Source organism: Cyprinus carpio, chromosome A12, assembly GCF_018340385.1.
Source record: "Cyprinus carpio isolate SPL01 chromosome A12, ASM1834038v1, whole genome shotgun sequence".
In the NCBI taxonomy this organism is placed as follows: domain Eukaryota; kingdom Metazoa; phylum Chordata; class Actinopteri; order Cypriniformes; family Cyprinidae; genus Cyprinus; species Cyprinus carpio.
This window is the reverse complement of record NC_056583.1, coordinates 9,058,348-9,071,410: the sequence shown is the minus strand read 5'-3', so window position 1 is coordinate 9,071,410 and position 13,063 is coordinate 9,058,348. Positions and strand designations below refer to the sequence as shown.

At 38.3% G+C, this 13,063-nt stretch overlaps 2 protein-coding genes across 4 annotated transcripts in view; one reads left to right on the top strand and one right to left on the bottom strand.

Moving 5' to 3' along the window:
• Nucleotides 1-13,063, top strand: part of avl9 (AVL9 homolog (S. cerevisiase)) — a 700,673-nt gene that overhangs the window by 143,046 nt on the left and 544,564 nt on the right. The gene's annotated exons all lie outside the window — the stretch shown is intronic.
• Nucleotides 8,288-13,063, bottom strand: part of med1 (mediator complex subunit 1) — a 108,398-nt gene continuing 103,622 nt past the window's right edge. For all 3 annotated transcript variants that reach the window (XM_042767393.1, XM_042767392.1, XM_042767394.1), the window contains one exon: nucleotides 8,288-12,791. In XM_042767393.1, coding sequence (XP_042623327.1) covers nucleotides 9,050-12,791 — 3,742 coding nt within the window. In that variant the 3' untranslated portion in view covers nucleotides 8,288-9,049. The remainder of the gene's footprint in view (nucleotides 12,792-13,063) is intronic.

The following is a 13,063-nucleotide window of genomic DNA, read 5'->3' as shown; positions in this document are numbered from 1 at the left end:
TTTTTTTTTCTTTTTCTTGTGTAGTCCAAAGAAAATATCTAGATTGCAGTTTTATGAAAAAAATACTTTTATCAAGATTCAAGATAAGATTGCCCCTTTTTTGAACATTAGTAAACAAATCTGCGTGATCATAGCAACCCGGGATTATCAGAGATTTATAAATACTTTATTTTGAATTAAGAAATTATTATATTATTTATTATACAAAATATTTAATTATTAAAATATTATATTTACCATAGGCCTTGGCTACTGGACTGTATTACATGCCATTGTCAGCATTGATTCAAATTAAGTTTATCATGAATAAATGTTACATAAAGTGCATAATATAAAATAGGCCTACAAGAAAACATTTTTATCCATCCTACAGTCTTGTAAGTCCATTAACTTATCGTCATTTTCCTGTCATATTTCTATATTATTATTATTATTATTATTATTATTATATTATCTTATTATTGTTTATATATTTATATTCGTTTATATTAATCTTTTCTTTTCATTTCGATATCTTTACTTAATGTTCTGAATACTTTTGTAAATAATAGCGTACTTTAAATGCTCGACATGCAAATCAAGCTTTGATTATGCTGACTGGGAATTTTTGCTGGAATGCAGTTTAAATTTAACATATATTTCGGCTAATTAATAGACCATAATTATAGGCTACTATAGTGTTTCGTTAAAGAATTAATCATTCATGTAGTTTCATTTGTAAATGAAAACACAACAGCTCGTTTATCATCACACATGGGCATAAATACAATCATATAGTCAAAAGTTTATTGCTATAATTGTCAGATAAATGATAAATGAGCTGTTGTGTTTTCATTTACAAATGAAACTACGTGAATGATTAATTCCTCAACGAAACAATATAGTATTTGTCAAAAATTGTATAGTATTATCCCGTGTTTTTTCCCTTCTCCCAAAACAGCTTATAATAGGCTACTGTTTTAGCTATTAAAATAGTTCAGTTTTGTATGTAATGGCAAAGTGATTATATATATATATATTTTATTATTATTATTAAGTTAGTTTAGGAAAAAACGTTTAGAGCATTTATTGTTCGTTAAATATAAGTTTTTGTTTTTTAAAGTCACAACTCAGAAAACACTAGTTTATTGGTAAATAATTAAAATATCTCCTTAATATTTCCCCCTGACACATTCATTGCTGGGGCTTTGCCGCAAGCTTGAGCCTATTGCGTGCATTCGAGCTGCTCTTGACAGTCGTAGTAGCACGGTCTTGTGTTGTTTCCACCAGCACTGCATCACCAAAAGCACGGACTAATTGATGGATGTCTAAAATATAAAAATAAGGAAAAGCCTAAAACAGGACCGAGGCCCAGACCGCGTCTGAACTATGATGTGAAAATATGCCCGAAGCACGGCCCTAGAGGTGTAAAAAAGTCAGGCCGGCCTGAAATGCAGGCTTAACTATTACTTACTATTAGAAAAGTAGTTAATATCTTTAACTGACACATATGTAGTAGTGGTAGGCCACTACATATGTGTCATATGTGTACTATATATATTAGTGCAAATGGAATGTCAGGATTCAGAAGTACCAGATAAAATGATCAACATATCTGGAATGAGCATGAGGTATACTGCAACACTAACACAGTCATAGTGCAATATTATCTGAGGCTGTGGAGTGCATGGAAGGTGCACTGTTAGTTCAATTCAACAATGTTAATATATTAGTTACTGTGGCTACTATCTGCAAGGACATCATCAATTTGTGGTTTCTATGGTTTTACTACAAAAATGGTTATACAGTTCAAATAAAATTTTTGATAATTTTAGAGATTTAGATCAAATTTGTGGGCTTTCCCTGATACTTGCATGAAATACTTGCATTCTTTTAGGTGCCTTTACTGTATAGCAAATGGAATGTATAGTGTTGCAGTTTATTTATTTATTTTCAGTACATACTTGTGTTCAGTTCACAGACATACATTCACAGTTTCATACATTTATCTTGTCCATCAAAGAAGGCTTTAATAAAATAGCTAAGAAAGATGACAAGTGACACTGCATTGACTCCCCTTTTAAATTGCTAATTTAACACTTTACACTTTTTTATATAAGCAGGTTTCACTTAGAAAACTACTAATCCAGTCAACAATAAGTTTAAGCATTCCCTATAGCACAAGTTCACAGCACATTTCCTACAGGGCCACTGTCCTGCAGAGTTTCAATCCAACCAGCTCCAACACATTTGATCCAGCTTATCAACTCTTCAGGACAGTGGCCCTCCAGGAACTGAGTTTGACACCCCTGCCCTATAGAGTCACAAGAACAATAGACTGCACATATTGCAATCATTCACAGCTCTAAAACAACATGAGGCTGGTTTTGTGAATAGAAATTCTATTGGACTGTAGGTCTATTGTACATTTGAGCTTTCAATGACATTAGTTCTGATGTAAAATAGTAATGAATATGTTAAAACATTGACCTACACTCTTAAAAATAAAGGTGCTTCACGATGCAATAGAAGAACCTTTTTGTCTAAATGGTTACATAAAGTAGCTTTAACATCTGAAGAACCTTTCTGTTTGACAAAAGGTTCTTTGTGGTGAAAGAAGGTTCTTCAGATTACAAAAAATTTAATGGATATATAAATAACCAAAGAACCAATGACTCAATCTAACTAAAACCTCCCATCAACAGAATGGTTCGTTGTGGAACCAAAAATGGTTCTTCTATGGCATCGCTTGAAGAACCTTCTGAAGCACCTTTATTTTTAAGACTGTACTGTACATTTCATCATGCAGATGATTTGTATGAATGTATGATCACAAGATTTGATATCAACTGGTCTGGCTCAGTCAGAGTCTGTGTTCTGTCAGTGCTTGAGGAAGGCAAAGTAAGTGGGGAACTGAAAAAATGAGCTTTAAAAGCACAGTCTCATTTGAGAAAACTGTTGGTTAGGTTTGAAACCCGCCACAGGGTGTGTGGTAAGAGACTTGGTAAAAGATGTTGGAAATTTGGGATTAACCTGTTTATCTGTCACCACAACAACTCAGTTATTAGTTATTAACACAGATTGAATATAGTCCTTAGTTGTGGGTGTATTTAATGTGTAGTTTTCTATAGAAACCGAAAATGCAGAGTAAATATAAACAAACAATAATAACATGAAATTCTAAACAGATATACACATGATGAATATAAAATATAAAACTGAACAGATAAACAGAAGAAAACAAATTTGCTATGTCATATACATTAAGATAAACAGTAAACAGCTTAATTTATTCTATATGGTAGCCTATCAAGAATGTCTCAACACCAGCACTTAGCCTATGAACTATGCCCTTAGCAGGGTCACTGTATACAGTAGTGTAACAGAGTATGCTGGTGACTTCCCCCCAAATTAATCAAAAAAGGCTATGACTTATACTTACAACTTTGAATCATAATGTATCTCGGTCTGCTGCCAATAACACAGAGTTGTTGCACGTGTTTGGTTCGTTTTAGCTTTAAAGATCAAAGTTGACAGAGAAAGTTCATGATCTGCTTCACGGCATCAACGAAGCCTAATTTGCATTGGTTTGGTAAGTGTACATTAGGCATCTCGTTAACAATCCAGATTACTTGCAGATATAATCTATATGTTTGTGGTTCTAAAAAAAAAAAAAAAAAAAAAAAAAAAAAAGAAAAAGAGCTACTTAGTATTATATTACTTAGTAATATAATTTCACGGATAAATTGCTTTAATACCAATTTTCAGGGTGGCCCAGGACTTTAGTATAGTAGAATATTTCTGCTGTCAGGAAAGCCAAATCAAGTTCTTATACCTGACCTGAAAGTCTTAAATACTTATATACATTCTCAATTACCATATTGAAATACTTTACGTCTTTAAATTCATTTAAATTGATAATATCACCTGCATGTTTGTCTGAATGCATAATAAGCACCGCCTGCTGGTGATAGCTGTAAATGTAAGCACAAGAAAAGCTCACATTGTTTTCCAAAGACACATATTGATTACAATGGTTTGTCTTAAACCTGCATTGATTGCTTCCCTTCACTGTAACTGATTTACCCACATAAATGTAAAAGTTTTGATGCTAACTTAAGTTTGATCGCTGTTAAAACTATAATGTCCACTAATAAGTTTATTTACTAAAAAAAGCGTACGTGGAGAAAAACAAGGCAATTTTATTTCTAATATAATATCAAATTTTTCATAAAACTGCAATTTAAAAATATATTATTTCTATAGGCTATACAAAAAAGACAAAAAAGGACAAAATAATTAGGCTGAATAAGCTGATCTATAGCATGTTAAATGGTGGTATCCTAGTCTATGAATGGTACACCCCCTAAGCTCACAGAAGTAGTTTGACCCAAGTCCTCAGCAGCCAATGACACTGACCCGTTCAAACTGATTTTTAAGCGTACTTCACGCGTATTTAACACGTGAAATACACGTATTTAGCGCGCTGATTTTTCACGCGTAAACGACACGTATTTAACGCGTTAAATACGTGTTGTTTACGCGTGAAATACACGTATTTAACGTGTTGTTTACGCGTTAAAATTCGCGTGTTTTTGACCCTTTTGGCCTTCCATATCCAAGGGACCTCGTAGTTCGACGTCCAGATATGAACCGGATTTGCACGTTGAGTAGACGTCCAGATACGGTCCAGACCGACCGACGCAATTTAGACTTGATCTGCACGTCGTATAGACGTCTCATGTTTGTTGGGAGGGGACTCTTCGCATAACGCGCTTCCCAGAGGCGAGGGCATCGGTGGTAGGATTGCGTCGTCATCATCCTCCTCTACGTCCTCCTCTAACAGACGAGCGATCGCTTCGTCATCCTCCTCCTCCTCCTCTTTTCGCTCTGACAAGATCGGGAAAAGAGGGGGAAGTTCGGGGGAGACTTCATCCATAAACTCGCCCCAACTGCATGACACAGGCGGCTGTTTGGTCGACATGGGCGACGAAGAACTGGAGGGGTCTCCTTTATTAGCAGCCGCCACCGCACTCTTCTCTCCAGAACCCTTGATGGAAGAAGGGAACACTGCGGACACCACTCGGGGTTCGCGAGTGCTGCATGAGCGTGACTCGCCCCCATGCATACAATACACAGGTGATAAGAATCACTGCTTGAAATACTCGCTCCATATGCACAAGGACGTGAGGCATCTTTTCCTGACGTGGCCCCACTTGCGGAACTAATAGTTGTGTCCATTCTTTATCAAGCCACTAAGCTCACCACAACGTGTCGCTAAGAAAAAAGACAGACCAGAATCTAGTGAGATACCGAACAAAAGTTTGAAAGAGAACTGTTTGGTTACCAGTATTGTTCCAAATATATATGTTTGCATCAGAGGCGGACTGGCCATCGGGAGCACCGGGACATTTCCCGGTGGCCTGATGGTCATTCGAATGAATCTGATCTGCTGTGCAGTCGATCAGGCTGACGTGCAATAGGCTGGGATGCAACTGCGAATTAATTGACGGATTTATGAATCTACGAATCAGGATTCAGGCGATCGCGGAGTGAAAATGACACCACCACATGACCCAACATCAGCGAAGCACTGCCTAATTGGCTATATCCAGAGGCAGGCTTCATCTTAGAAAACCGTGCAAAAAAACGGAGCGTAAAAGCAAAGGAGGAGCAGAGCGGGAACGTATAAAAAAGAGAAAAGCCCTGGCCACAGACGCATTAAGTTGATGCAAAATCCCAGCCATGTTCACCAGTAAGGGAGCAGGTCGGTCAGCATTACATTTACATTATATTTACTAGGGGTGGGACGGTTCACTGAAAAAATCGAACTGTTCGGTTCTCCACCACACACGGTTCGGCACGCGCTGGAAACGCTGTTCAACTTAAATCTGAAAGCATCTGTAATATGGTTTACTATAAATAACACGTAAAACAAACAGGGTTCAGTTAATATATGTTTCTGTTGATGGATGAACATTCTGGCTTCCCAGACATTACAACAACAGCGATGAAAAAAAAAAAAAACCCGTTTTATTTTAAAGTGACAGTCTTTATATTAATCGAACAGCAACAACAAAGAAATCACTCACTGCTCTTGATTGAAAAGCTTTTGTAACTTTAATAAAGATTTATCTTTAATTTGTAGTCCAAAATGCAATGCTGTTTTACATTTGATTACTTTATTCAATTTATGTACCTAAAAACTATGCTATACCTACCTAAAAAACCCTGAAAGTCAGTTTATTTTATTTGTAGCTTTACTCTATTGTATTTATTTGTGCTGTTGCTTGTAGTTAGAATATTCTTAATAATATGATAAAATATATATTTTTTGAAAGTATCGTTTTTCCATAAACATAGCACATACTGTGAAACAAACCTAACAGTGAAAAAGTTGAACTGTTCCACCCCTTATATTTACGTAATCATTTGGCAGACGCACGCTTTCATCCAAAGAGACTTACAATAGATACAAACTATTCTAAAAAAAAAAAAGACAAATATATATAATGATAGAAGTTTTAAAAGAGCATCTTTATGACAAACTAGCACACTGTTTTACATATGGGGACACACTATTTTTTTAGTGCCAAATTTGACCAGAAATTTTGATTTTCCATTTCTAGCCTACAATATGTAGTCTAGTCTACAATGTTTATTTATTTATTTTGAAGGTGACGAAGGAAGCAACAGTAGCACTAGTGCTCCAAGTGCTCCTGCTGTTAAACAAAAGGGGGTGGACAGTTCAGATAGATTATTGAATTATTGATTATTCATATAGCAGAGAAACTAGATGTGCACAGTGAGAGAGAGAGAGGGATTCAGGGAAAGATGATATAGATGGTGGATTCCTAGTGAGTTTTTGAGGGTTTATTTATTTATCCATTCATATTATGTATGGTAGTCTACCTGTTACATCAACTAACAGGGTTAGCCTACAAGTTTAGCAGTCTGGTGGACACATGAATTGGGTGGTGGTGACTGCACCAACAGAGGTGGCCTGGGGTGGAGTCAAATTCCCAGCCTGATTTACTGTCCCAGTCCGCCACTGGTTTGCATTCAACAGCAGAACGAAGCGCATACAGGTTTAGAACAACATAACTTTCATTTTTGGGTTAACTATTTCTCCAAAGCAGTCTAATAAAGCTGATGTTGCCATTTGTCAATAATGTTAATTAAACATTAGAAAGAAAATCACTCACTGTCCTTGAACGAATCGCTTTTGCAAAATAATTTATATTGAATTTATACAGTGAAGAGTATTCAGTCTATTTGTCGTCTATTTATTTTATACAATATAATATTTCTTATTCAGTGCTTTAAGTTTTTTTGGTCAATTTCTTTGTTCTATTGTAATTCATGACTGTTTACTTGTCTTCAGTAAGTTTATGTAGGATAGTATTTTTTTTTTTTTTTTTTTTGAGATATTGGAATTGGTAACAAGAATTATGAAATTGCAATGCATCAAAAATTTTGATTGGATGAAAAACTCATTTTAAGCAATATATATGTCATTATTGTGATGGGAGAAGCCCTGCACTGAGTCATAGCCCCGGGGCCCAGTGAGGTTCTACAAAAATATTTTTATTTCAGCATTTAATTTTATTCCTTTTCTTTATTATATACAACTGATAATGTACTACTCTTTACCAGAACGTCTAAGAGTTAAATAGCCTATACAATTCATTACAGTAAATCAATAAACAATTAAGATTAAGTCTTAACTAAAGTCTACCCTAATAAATTCAACAATTTAAATAAATAATGTTTAATTACTGAAAACCCTCTTATTTTCCCATTTTTAACTACCTAAGAATAAGGTATGTCAAATGCATCTATGGCAATAATGGCAGTTGTTAATATATGTAAATTAACAGATTATTTAAAGGCATATTATTCTTATGTACAATCAGTATGAACACCACAAACATCTGTCTCACTCTGATTTACAGTACACTCACAGATTCAGACTTCATGCAGTGGTTGATTAAAAGGATTCACAGAGTTTTAACCTACAACAAATATGAGCTTTAGTAATGTGCAAAAATATTTTAACTCATACCAGTGGTTCCCAATCCTGGTCCTGAAGAACCCCCAACACTGCACGCTTTTGGTGTCTCTCTTATCTGACACACACATTCGAGGTCTTGGAGTCTTCACTAATGAGCTGTATCAGTTGTTTGAATAATGAGACATCTAAAATGTGCAGTGTTGGGGGTTCTCCAGGACCAGGATTGGGAACCACTGACTCATACCATTATCATACTGCATGCCCAAATAGGCAAGAGGCCAAAAGATCAACAAAAACTTGGCAGTGACATTTATTTCAGTCTTGTAAAACTTAATCCATTTTACAGAAAAGACATACAATGAAATTAATTCTTATTACACATCTTCATCAGTAGTAAACAGAAGTGATAGTAGAAATGTAAGATGTAAAATAATTGGAAATTTAAAATACTTATATTTTCTAAGATTGAAAAGGTGGTTTACTTTTTTTTTTTAAACAATATGCTCATTAATTTCTTTCAATTATTGCTCAATTTCTTTCAATTACAGGTAAACAGACTAAAAAGGAATGAGGCTTTCATTATATAATTTTTTTTGACAATGCATCCAGTTAAGCAAGCTAAATAACTCAATGGCAGACAAGACTTTTCTACGTTTGATTTCACAGTGTATATACCATCTAATTTGGAAAAATGCAAATTAAAGCATATAATTAGAGAAAAAAAACATACATAGCTACTAATACTTCATTTAAAGTCTTGTACTAATATTCTATATACTGCCAAATGATTTCAAATGGATGAATTCTGTTTTTTTTTTTTTTTTTTTTTTTAAATAAAAATGGATTTAAGACATTTCCCTCAAAACAATAGTTCCACATTAAAAAACTGTGACATTTATACATAATACAATTATCATAAAATACATGAAATATTTTTTTCCAATTGTTTAAAAAAAATGCAGTCCAAAATAATAATAATAATAATAATAAAAAAAGGCCGGCTGCATTCCTTTGCCTCTACAAACTATTAATCAATCAAATCAATTATTATTTTTTTTATTTGAAAGGTTCTAGATTGCCTGTCAAGGCAGAGTCCATGAGGTCATCATCCTCTGTATGCATATACACAGGACTTGGTCGTGAAGAGCGTTCAGAGCTAAGCAATGACATTGAAGTTTCTGAAGATATAGGGGATCTGGACCAGCCATCTGTCTTTACTGGGTGAGAGGAGGGTCCACAAGTCGTTGTTGACTTCTTCTTTTCTTTTTCTCGATCTCTTTCCCGCTCTTTCTGCTTCTTCTTCTCTTTTTTATGTTTCTTGTGTTTTTCACTCTGGCTCATGGATATGGAACTCATGTAGTCTTGAATTGGTTGGTGTGGTCTCATAGTTTGGTCATCATCAGAGCTAGGACTGTTCTGATGAGATTTTTCAGCAATTGAACTGCTACCAGATTCACTCTCACTGTCTGGATTTATAGGCGTGTATCCAGGGGAACGGCTGTGGCTTGGAGAGCTGCGGTCATGTTTTGGTGTAGAACCACTGAAAAGGGGTGATGCTTTGTGGCCTGAGTGCTGGGAACGTATGGCACCATCTCCAGAATTTTCTCCAGGTTTCTGAAGAGTTACTTTAGATTTTATGCTTGGAGAGCCCCCTTCTGGTTTGCTGATGATAATCTTTGCCACACCAGTGCCCGTCACAGCACTACTTTTGGAATCAATCTTCTTGTCACCAGAACTGCCCCCTGATCCAGACACCTTGGATTTGCCATCTTTGTCTATCTTGTCTCGCTTGTTCAGAAACTCACCTCCCAGGGAGGACATACCATGCTTGGAGGATGTAGGACAAGTATTTTGTGGCACTACCCCACTACTGCCACCACAACCTTCGGCCTCCTCTCCACCAATTCCCCCACTACCCACACTTTTCAGTTTGTCTATGACTGCAGTAAGAGATGGTTTTTTGTTTCGGCTTGGGGACTTGCTTTTTGCATTAGGGTTGTTTCCACTTCCACCACCCCCTCCACAGCAACCTCCGCCACTGCTCCCATACTGTGACTGACCATTTGAAGAAAAGGGTATGGAGCCAGATGACGAAGAGGAGCTTACAGAGGAGATAGAGGATGAAGAATTTCCTGTGGATGAGCTACTGCCTAATTGTTTTTGGGTTCCCATTCCACCACCTGAAGAAGACTTGGATCCTCCTGACCCTCCACTGCCTGAGCCAATAGGGGATTTAGCCTTAGAAGAGGGTGGGGTTCCAGGCAACTGGCCTTGTTGAAGTTTCATTGGAGAGGACAGCTTGTCAGAACTTCCAGAACGAGAGTGTGAGGGTGATATGTTGGGCTTGATGTTGGGGTTCATGAGTGAGCTGGGTGGCTTACCACCTTGGGGCTTTTTGTTTCCACTTCCTGTTCCACTGCTGCCACCACTGCCTGAGCCTGACAAACCATGCTTTGTTATGGGAGAAGAGGATGGCTTGCCTACACCCATCCCCATGGAAGATCCTTTGGATTGAGAAGACATACCACTGCCAATGATTGTTGATTTGGGGATATTGCCTTGCCCAACAGAGCCTTCAAGTTTACTACTTTTTATCTTCCCAGAAGAAGAGGAGTGGGAATGGTGGATTTTGCTACTGCTTGTGCCACTTATACTACCAGTACCTCCGCTTGCTGAACTACTTGATGTGTAGCCTCCATGAGATGATGTTTTTCCGCCAGTTAAAGTCCTGGGTATTTGTATAGTGATTTTTGGGATTGGTGGAGTAGCACCTCCCGGTGGAGTCTGAGACCTGCCTAAGCTCCCAGGGGACTTAGATCCACCAGCACTTACTAATCCTCCAGAAGTTGCACTCCCACAAGGAGGAGTGTATGGCCGACCCCCTGAACTGTGTGAAGGTGACTTGCCATCTGGATCCAACTTCTTACGTTTTGGTTGTTTGTCTTTTGATTTGCCCTCACTTGAAGGAGTGCGACTGCGTTTTACCTGCTTCATTTCAGAAGAGCATACACTCCCCATTCCTGTTCCAGAATTTCCTCCCTCATTATCCTCCATTGCCCTCATCTGCTGCAGTTTAACTTTTGCATCACCATTTTTAAAATCATTACCTGCTACCACAATGCCCAACATGAGTGGACTTTGGCCTCCACCAGTATGAGAAAAGTGTGAGTCCACCATATCTGATGCTGGGCCCAATATTGGCTTTCCTCCACTACCATTCCCACTAAAAATACCCATATCAAAAGGGTCTTTCAATGAAGCCTCTGGAGTATTTTGGCCATGTGAGGCAGGATTCTGAGGTGTGCCCGTAGGAGTGTTCTGCTGACTTCCTCCACTGAAACTTTTAACCAGTTCAAGATCTGGGTCAGGGCTTGGGGAGCTGTCTTCAAAGTAGGTCTGTGAAAAACTTCCCTGTCCTGTTAAAAGCTCTGGGTTGAAGTCTGTGTCTGGAAAGAAATTAGTTGAGGAAGAATCGCTATTGGGTGTTGCTGCAGTAGCAGCTTCTGCAATCAAGTCTGCTGCATCAGTAAAGGGATTTTCATTGCTGTTTGCATTAAACAGATCTGCCTCAAAAACTGCACTACCTTGGCCTGAGCTGGAAGAATCCCGGAGTGGAGTTCCCAAGGAACCCCCTTCTTCACCAGCCATGAGGTGCTGGCCATGACTGCTGTTGCTTCCTTTGTTGGCCTGATCAGGAATATCAGACAAAATGTCATTGATATCAGGCCCAATACTGTCAGAGCTGGAGAGGCGGACCATACGGGGTATAGATCCTTGTGGCTGAGACTGGACTTGTGTCTGGGGTTGGACATGACACTGAGAGTGGTATGGCATACCAGGACCTGAAGGTGGTGTTCCACACTGACTTGGAGCTGGAGTGATACTGTGAGGGGTTTCAAGTCCATCACCTGGAAGACTAACATCAAAAATGGGGTTCTGGGAGGCATCAACATCCATAGAGAAAAGCTCCCTGTGGAAATCGTCTTCAGAGTGGTGTGTGTGGTGATGCTGTTGGGTCATGCCTCCCAACTGCTGCTGAGATTGATGTTTCATGCCCATTCCACCACCTGCTCCAATTACTCCTTTATCAGAGCCTCTTGGACGCTTTTTCTTGCCCTTGGTGCCAGAGCAAGACTGCCCTTGGCTATCTGTCCGCGGGGAGCCAGATGAATTCTGTCTTTCTAGAGGGCTACTGCCATACAATACAGCAAAATCTTGTGAGGGATTATCCTTTAGTAGGTTCATTAGCATGGGGTGGTTTTTGGTGTTGCTTGCCGGTGAGGTGGTTGGTGGGGGGGTCTGGTGGGGCTGAGGTGGCTGGGGAGTTGGACTAGACCCAACACTGCCTGTTATTTGCAGAAGGCTGGTTAGGATTGGATTCTGAGTAACTTTACTAAAGTCATCTGAACAATGGCTCTGAGACTGTTGATGTTGTTGTTGCATTGTTTGCTGCTGGCCTCCACACTGTACGGTGTCGGCACATGAGCCTCCCTGACCAGTACGACCCATGTTGAAAAGTGAGGTGATTGGTCCTTGGAAAGATCCACTTCCTCCTACGCCCACAACATTGTTGCTTCCTGCAGAGTTGGTTCCACTATTTAAACCAGGAAGACCCACGGGGTTGCTCCCATCTGGTCCTGTACACATTCCCATGTAACCTGGACTGCCGGTTGGGGGCAAGTTCTTCTTCACCATAATTTCCACAGTTTCAGCTATAAGGGACAATGCTGGAGTATCTGCCTGAATGGTCTCTGCCTTGCGTCGGATGGCACGCATAGTCACAGGAATGGACATGCATCTAGGGAAGGAAAAACAGATGTAAAACCTAAAAGGATTTCTGACTCATTGACTTTAAGCATATATTTTAAAGGGAAATTTCACCCGAAAATGAAAAAAATAAAATAAAATAATCGTCTGCACACCCTTGTGTTGCTCCAAACCTGTATTCATTTCTTTGTTCTGTTAAACACAAAAGATGTTTAGAAGAATGTTGGTTACCAAACAGTTGTTAGTAGCAATTGACTTCCAATGTGTGTGCATCTATCTATCTATCTATACACACAGGTATAT